Raw genomic sequence first — 8,994 nt, forward strand, 5'->3', positions numbered from 1 at the left:
GATGTGCAAAAGTTCTTTCATAGAAAATTTCTAATTTCCTTAAGCATAGAAAGCATACAATCATATATTGATTTGAACGTAAACAACCCAGACCTAAAGTTGGTTCTATCAATCTCAAAAGTCATTTACATTCAATCACAAAAGTCATTTACATTCAATCACTGCCATAAAAATATTCATCATCATTTGGCATCGTCAATTTATTCCAAAAATTAACTTAAACCTAACTAACCTCATAGCGAAAATTTCTACTAACACTATCAATGTGAATGCCTAACTATGAACACTACCTCCCCAAACTTAAAGGATGCAGTGTCCTCAATGCATGAAAACTAAATTAAAACTAAGGTAGATGAAATACAATGCAAGGTACCTTGACTAACATCTATTTTGATGGTGGTGGGGTCGTTTTTCTCGCCAAATGCTTAACTCGCTGCTTCATGGGCTTAGTAATGGGTTGTTCAAGTTCTAGGGTAGTGGCGTCGAAACGATTTTTCTTTAAAAAAACAAATTTTAAATTTTTTTAATATGGTTTTTAAAATATCTTGTTTCGAATAGTTTGGTGACCTTTTAATACTAAAACACGGTTCGAAGAGTCACCACCAATATTTGTTTAGGGTGTGATTGGGCACTCAAAACGTATTTTTTATTTTAAGAAAAATATTAATTTTAATTAAAACAACAAATTTGCGGTTTGCGTTACCAAAATTTGAGTTCGGGAGTCGGTTACGTTCGGGGAAGGATTAGCACCCCCATAGCGCCCTAAATCGATACCTAGTCGATTAATTAGTTGTCTTTGCAATGAAATTTATAAATTCGAGTTTAATTTAAGTTAAGATCCCATACAAATAATATTCTTTGAATTTTAGAACAAAACATAATAATATTTAATTATTTCCTATAGAGAATAATCGACCTCTCATGCCTTAAAGTAACAAATTCTTACTCCAACTAAAATAAAGAAATATTACAATTCCGTTCTAGAACTCATTATTAATTCAAAAATTAAGCGTATAAATAACAATACAATTAAACAAAATAACTCTAAGACCTTATTCTTCTTTTTTTTAAACATATTCTTTGAATTTCAAGAGGAAAAACGATAATATCTAATTATTTCCAATCGAGAATAAATTATCTCTTGTGCCTTAAAGCAATCATTTATTATTCCAATCGAAATACAGAGATATTAATATTTCATCATAAAATTCAATATTAATTCAAATGCAGAAATAAAATAAAAAAATTAAAAACATACATCAAGCAAGTATAATTAATTATTTATTTTACCAACCTTTAATGAGAATAAGGATGTTCAATTATTTAAATACATATAGACGAGACCTTATATTCGATCTAACAGACTTTTCTCGGTGAACTTAATTAAAAGAACATGATTTTTTTCTCAATCCCATATTTTAAAATGAAATCAATTTAATTTGTGTCACTTAATGGGATAAACTTTCATTTTAAAATTATCAAAAGTAACTTTCTTATACGTTAATACAGTCACTTCACGACAATTAAAATAAACGAATATTACCCTTAGTTAAATTATTTTGGTTCGGGTCAAGAAATGCTTATGAGGGTATATAAAAAAGTTAGAATAAAATGAAGTGCAAAAATGACCAAAATGAACATATTTAACATTAAGTGCTAAAATTGTAATGAGTAAAAATAAATAAGATATGGGGAACAAATTAAAATAAAATAAAATAAAATTACATGGTTATTAAATTAAATAAAAAACAGTTTAGAGACCAAAATATAAAACATGTTGAAACTACAGGGACTATTTAATGATTATTCCTTTTTTACAAGCCTAAAACATACTTTTAAATAAAAATGCGTAAATTACTAAACCAGTCCAAAAATAATAAAATTAAATTAAATAATCACTACACATGACCAAAATGTAAAAATAAGCTTAAATAAGGGGGGCTAAATAGAAAATATTCCAATAAACACATAACATACAAGAAAAAAGGGTAAATAATAATTTTGGTCCCTACAGGTAACCAACATGCAAAAATATCCTAAACTATGGGGGACTAAATAGAAAATATCCCAAAAAACTTTGGTCCTTACAAGTGACCAACATGCAAAAATACTCTGGACTATGGGGAACCTATGCGTGCTTTTACCCTAAACTTTCCCTATAAAACCCATTTTTCTTTTTTTTATTTCCACCGAAAAACCTAAAAAAAACTTAAAAATTCTCTCCCCTCTCTCCTCTTTTTTTTCGATCGATCACCGTCCCTGCCGCCACACACGACGGTCGAAATTCCTAAACCAAACCCAAAATAAACCCTTCGCTCCGATATATTGTCCTGAGCCTAGATCTAAGGCCGAAATCACCTAAAAAGACCCCTCAAGACCCTGAAGACTCTTCGACATTTCGGTTTCTCTCCTTCTCCGGTCGCGAAAATGAATCGGTCGTACGATTCAGCTCCTCTCTCAGGTAACTCTCTAAATCTCTTCTTCTTCCTTCTTTTTTTTCCGTAAATATGCTTAGTTTTTTTAAAATATATTATATATAAACATCCATAGTAATCAAAAGTAGTAACTTTGATTTCTTTTATTTGACCATAGATTTTGTCAATTACAGAAAAATCCTTATTTATCAGTAGATTTAGTCTTCGTGATTGTAAGAGTGTGTATTCGAATTATTTTAATATTATATTAATGATTAAATTATGTGTACCTATTACGTGCTATATTTTTATGAATAGAATGACTAACAGTTAATCTTAACAGCGAAAAACTTCAATTTAATCAAAAGATTAACATAATTTAATTTTAATTTAACAACTGACAATAACGTATCAAAAAAATTAATTCAACAAGAAAAATTACGATTGAGATTTAAAGAAATTAAAATGTTTTATGACAAATTTATATCAATGAAAAAAAAAGAGAAATTATCCACTTATTACAATAGAATTATTAATTGTCAAATTAGAATTTACGAAACCTAGAGTTCATATTGTGTAGACAACTTGCACTTGATAATTTGTAATGATTGATATAACGGACGCAGGATCTTATGTTAGGAATGACAAACTTGAATTTAGGAGGCAAGCTTAAACTGGGAGGCGGAATTAAAATTCTATAAGGGTCGAAAACAGATTTTCAATAGAAAATACATAAAAATATCTAAAATATATAACGTTTTTAAATTTTCAAAGGGACGACTACCTCACCCATCACCCCATCCCTGTAACTAAAGTCTGCTCTCTCAAGCAAATTTTAAATTTTCCTAACGATTTCTAATCTCGATCTTGTATCATCCTACAATAATATTATAATGTGGGCCAAAGTCGTAAAATGTAAAAAATAAATAAATAAAAGGAAAATGATATAAACAAATCAATAGGCTTGTTTGTGATAAATAAACCGAACACGTCACTATTCGTGTTGTTCATTTATTGAATGAATATGAAAATATTATTCATATTAGTCTATTTAATTTAACAAACAAATGTTGTTCACATAATTCACGAACAATTCAACGAATGATCCGTTCATTTACCTCTTATACATAGACAACATAACCATGGCTGAACAGAAATTTACCTTGATACGACGATAAAAAGCAGTTCCTGGGATTTTGAGAGGCAATGAGGAAGATGAAGAAATGAGTTTAAAATTGGCTCTAAACTTTTCCTGATCTTCACCAATAGGTTCAAGGCTCATTTATCATGTTGCCAATTACTTTGAGAGTGAACTGCAAACTAGAAAGTTATCAGTTCGAAGTTTCCATATGAGTTCAACATAAAAAAGTAAGGATGAACTACATGTTTAGTACCTAAACTATTATTTTTAGTTTGTTTTTATACCTAAATTTTATTTTTTCCCCAAAATGATACATAACGTTTAGTTTAGGTTTTATTGACTTGCCACCATTTAAAAATATATATTACGCCAACAGTTCTGTTAATTTTTTAACACCGAGATACCAAATTGAAACCTAAAATAAATGTTAAGTATAATTTAAAAAAAATAAAGTTTAGGTACCAAAACGGGATAAAAGTAATAGTTTAAATCTAAACTTGTAGTTTACCCAAAAAACAAATTGCTTTTTTTTCACAATACTCAACAGAAGAAGCCTCTTCAAGGACCAAAATTCTTCGACCGGACCATGGATCCAGTGTTTCGATCGCCCGAGTGTTGATAAAATGGAATTGTTTTTTCAAACTTTTCCATACCTGGTGAGGGAAAACAGTATATATTAGTAGTAAACACATATATCAGCTTGCTCAACTTCTCATTTTTCTTGAAGTACATGAATCAGACCCTCGAATTCGAGTAAGATAATTCGAAACATAAAGAACATTTGATTAATACTCAACTTCTCATTTTCAATCACCAGGGGCAAATGCTAAAAGTAATCTAATTGTTATTTAAACATCATCACTTACTATATATATATACAAACCGACTACAAGTGATAGTTTATACCTTGGAATCTATGGTGACACAGGCACAGCCTTAGCTTCGTAATGGAAATGATTATTTCAATGTAAACACTAGGGGGGAAAACCAAAATTAAGATTTATCAATTCTTTGGTCGGCATCTTCTGAGAGGTTTGTTGCTTACCTGATGGAAAGGATCCTGATCAGCCATAAGTGGCAAAAGAAAAATGTCAGTATAAAAGGAAGAAAACAAATGCTTAGGGCTATTTGTTGAAAATTAATTTGTTTGAGAACTTAAAGCCAACAAAAGAACATTTTGTTTATTTTTTACTCATGATAGATAAACCAAGGAATAAATTGTGTCAGCTGTTGTTTACAATAAACTGTGAAAGCCTCATTAACTGTAACATACAAGAAAATAAAAATGAAAAAAAAAGGTTCACCTTTGTCACAACATTCAATTGTACCATTTTATCATTTGAGATACTCAGTTAATTTTAGATATGATAATATATATATATATATATATATATATATATATATATATATATATATATATATCAAAGTCATATATCTACACCAAGGAATAAAATATTATTCTAAATATAAAGATTTGTTACAACAACAATCGTCTGTCTATCGATTATGCTATATAATAACTCCTCTAAACGGCACATTTCAGTTTATCCTTTCTACACTAATGGTGATAAAGCCCTATGCGAAACAGATACAACGGGACTGATCCCAGAGGACTCCTTCACGACCTTAACCTGCAATGCCTACACATAATTCTATGTACAAGATGCTTACATTGAATGAATGTTCTTACGCTCACCAAGTATACCCTTCCAATAAAGTGAGGTTGATGCCAGGGATGGATCGAAGGGGGCTGACGGGACGATCGCCCCCTGAAACTTTCAAAATCTCATGTAATTTAAGTATTTTTTTTTATTTACTATTAATAATCTGTTTTTGTCCCCTAAAACTTTATAAGTTCGTCTCTTAACATAAAATCATGAGTCCATCCCTGGTTGAGGCTGTCCATTCGAAGCTTGGTTGTTGGTGGATAACCGAGGCATCTGCTGCTCTGCTGTGACGGTCTCTGCAGGACGCCAAAGTGATGTGGAGCATGTTGATGGGGAAAAAATTTGAGGCACTCCTCTACTGAAAGGATTTCCATTCATAGCAGACACTTGGCCAGCTTGTATCCTAAGCCGTTGCACTTCTTCCCTCAATTTTTCATGCAAAGCTGCATACCGTTGAAAAGAAAATACTAAATAAGTACCTTCAAAGGCTAACTTGTTTACTATATCGCCTATTTTATGACATAGTTGGAATTGGTTACATTGAAAAATGTATAATAATGACAATATCTATAAGGTATCTGAAAACCATATGTAATCAAAATGTGACAAGCTTTTCCATGCCATATTAACTATGGTTTATTTATATAACAAATAAGTACTTAAAAGTATATCATTTTTTCATCAAAGTACCTAAAATATTTTTTAGTCAAAATAAGTACCTAAAGTTATCTTTTTGGTCAAAATATTACCTAAAGTATTCAATTTTTTTCATCTAAGTAACTAAAATATTCAATTTTTTTCATCTAAGTACCTAAAGTATTCTTTAATTAATGTCACATGTCAACTATTTTTAGAACTTATATGAAAAAGATTGAATATTTTAAGTACCTATTTTGACAAAAAAATACTTTAGGTACCTATTTTTACCAAAAAGATAAGTTTACGTACTTATGTTAACCAAAAGATAGTTTAGGTACTTAAATGAAAAAGATGGTATACTTTATGTACTTACTTATAATATAAGCCTTTATTTAATTAAATTATGAAACCCACATGACTCACATGATAGAAGATGAAATAGCACAAGCTTTGATGGTTTTACCAATCCGTCACAACTGACGAATGAATAAAAAAATGATGTCGCTTCATTAAGGTGTGTATGAAGCAGAAAAATGTGAAAAAGCATGCATACCATCTCTAAGATGTGCTTGTTACTCTATAGCCTGTAGCCGTAGTTTCAGTTCCTTATTCTCAGTAGTCAACCCGGTTGCTAAAGCCTTCCCCAGGCTTTGCTCATTACTAGCTGGATCCGAAAAACAAAAGACATTGAGGTTAAAATCAGCTTGAATTTATGGATCCTTTTCATCAAAAAGAGCCTTATAAAATCGTTTCCGTTCTTCCGGGTCAAATAAACCTCCTAAATTATCACCATTGTCATCATGGTCAGAATTTTCAGCGCTTCCAATTTTCCTTCTCTCCGACTTCATCAAATTCATCCCTTTCTTCTTCTTTTCCAAATTTACCAATCGATGCCTCTGGTTATATTCGTGAAGCCCTTCTTGCATCAATTCTCCAAATTTATTCTTGACAATGACTAGTGGATCTTTATCAACCAATTCAGACCCATCATAAGCTTCTCTAAGGAGCACAGTGTAAATCTGATACTTGTTCGACACGTAAAAGATGCCGGGGTGCTTGAGCAACAAAACATTCAATTTCTCAGGTAAAGCAAACTCTTTCTTGAAATGGCTTAGCTTTATAATCGATAGCTTCTTCCACAATGTCAATGACAACAACTCATGCACAATACCCACAATTCTCTTATCCATTTCCTTTGTTCCTTCCTCTAAACATCTAGGATTTAAATAAGGTGAGACGTAGGGAATAGCATTAAATTCTTCAAACCTCTGTCGTGATTTGATCCAAGTTGGAGGTAACAAACATGAGAAACAAGGCTTTATTCCCTGTTTCCAAGCTGAGGCTTCAACAGCAGAGACTGCTAAATCAGGGTTCCACGCCAGAAGTTCAATTTCCATTGAACTCTTCCTCCAACCGTTATTAACCAGTCGAAACATTTCTGGGTGCTTCGGTAAAATTCTAATGATGTAGTCATCTGGAAATCCAAAGCTGTGTTTGAGCTCATTAAGTTTTGTAACATTAAGCTTTTGATTCATGCTCATCATTAACAACTTTGCCAATCTCTGTACAAATATCGGCTCCTGCATATCTTTCACCGATTCTTCCTCTTCGACAAAATGCATCATCTGCTTTGTTAATCTACAATGATACTCATCATTATCGAGATAAACTTCGAAGCAACAGGGATACTTCTTGAGCCAATTGAGGGCTTTGCCTTGAAGATCGAGACTCTTAAACTTCTTCTGAAGATGCTTCAAAGGTGCCACCTGGTTTGGGCATCTAAGTATTATGTTTTTAATCTGGTTATTGACTATCCAACGGCGATTTCTCGAAAGAGCTGATTCAAGATCCGAGTCTTTCTTCATTGACCAAAGAGAGAAGTTTCGAAAATGATAAAGATGGGAAGGATGAGAGTACAGCCTACAATAACAAGAAGCCAACCTCTGCAACAATCTATTACTAGCCAACATAATCAACTTGGTATGCCGCTTATTCTCCAAGGATAAACCTGTTAAGAGCAAAGAAAATAAAATAAGAAAGAGCAAACCATAAAGCATAAACAAGGAGCTCTACCGAGGGATCTATTTTCACTCATCCGACAGTCTTAAATATGTGTAAAACTAAAAGAAGTTTTCCCTTAGGTAAGTGGATCCTAACACATATATTACTATTATCATTTTCATTTGAAATTAGAGTCCCACATTACATTGGGAACCTAATAAACTTTTGGAATCTAGAAGGGCTCCCAAGATACGGGTTTGGAATTGACCCTTCAACAGCAGGCGGCGGCCACACCACGGCGTTGGCGCCCTTCGCGACTGCAACATTGCAAGGATCAGCGAACCAATTGCGACACAATTTTTTGACATCACAACCAAAGCAAACAACGACGGTCAAACGACAGAATATAACAAAGGCAAGTGGGTCTAATCCCAACGGCGGCGATAAAGATTATAGGAATCTAACAACCATTTAGCAGTAGATCACAAGTTAATAGAGGAAGAAGAGGTCTTTACCAGGCGAAGACGATGGCATCAATGGAAATAGCTATGGAAATGGCGATGGAAACAACGGGTAAAACCGGGACGGCGATGGACTCCTCGAACGGCGGTGATGAAAACGAGGGGTTTAGACTGTAGCGAAATCAGGATGTTGGACTGAGGAATAGCTTCGAATGCTTTAACTGCATAACCCCTATTTTTCTTATAACTGATTTCAAAATATAGTAAACTATATTTTTAGTCCCTGAAGAAACTGATATTTACATATATGGATACAAACTTTTCTAAATTACAATTTAATGCCAAGACATTGAATTTTTTTTATTAATTCCTAAATTTCAAAATTAACACTTTCAAGTAGAGATGTCACACTTTGTTGGATAAAAAAATTGACAATTGACTACTGATCAACGTTTTTTATTATCTATGTAGAATAAAAAATGACATCCTCAAATTTTTTAAATATTTATATATTTTAGGTATTTTTTATATTTCTTATTAATGATCTAAGTTCGTATCTCTAAAAATTTTAAATTTTTCATCCATAAATTTCTAAAATAATTTCTTAAATGAACCCCTAGAATAAATCCAACGTCTATCCCTAATCAGAGCTACATGAGATGAAATGTTGA

The 8,994-nt window shown here is 32.1% G+C and overlaps 1 protein-coding gene across 1 annotated transcript; it reads right to left on the reverse strand.

Moving 5' to 3' along the window:
• Positions 1-5,323: 5,323 nt before the first annotated feature.
• Positions 5,324-8,518, reverse strand: LOC120191226 (protein WHAT'S THIS FACTOR 1, chloroplastic-like). Its single transcript, XM_039194200.1, has 3 exons — positions 8,378-8,518; positions 6,415-7,869; positions 5,324-5,665 (listed from the first exon to the last, which is right to left on the reverse strand). The coding sequence occupies exons 1-2, from the start codon at positions 8,394-8,396 to the stop codon at positions 6,572-6,574; spliced, it is 1,317 nt and encodes a 438-aa protein (XP_039050131.1). The 5' UTR covers positions 8,397-8,518; the 3' UTR covers positions 5,324-5,665; positions 6,415-6,571.
• Between the last annotated feature and the right edge of the window lie 476 nt (positions 8,519-8,994).

The sequence above is a fragment of the Hibiscus syriacus genome, unplaced genomic scaffold (assembly GCF_006381635.1).
Source record: "Hibiscus syriacus cultivar Baekdansim isolate YM2019G1 unplaced genomic scaffold, ASM638163v2 tig00116965_pilon, whole genome shotgun sequence".
Classification (NCBI taxonomy): Eukaryota; Viridiplantae; Streptophyta; class Magnoliopsida; order Malvales; family Malvaceae; genus Hibiscus; species Hibiscus syriacus.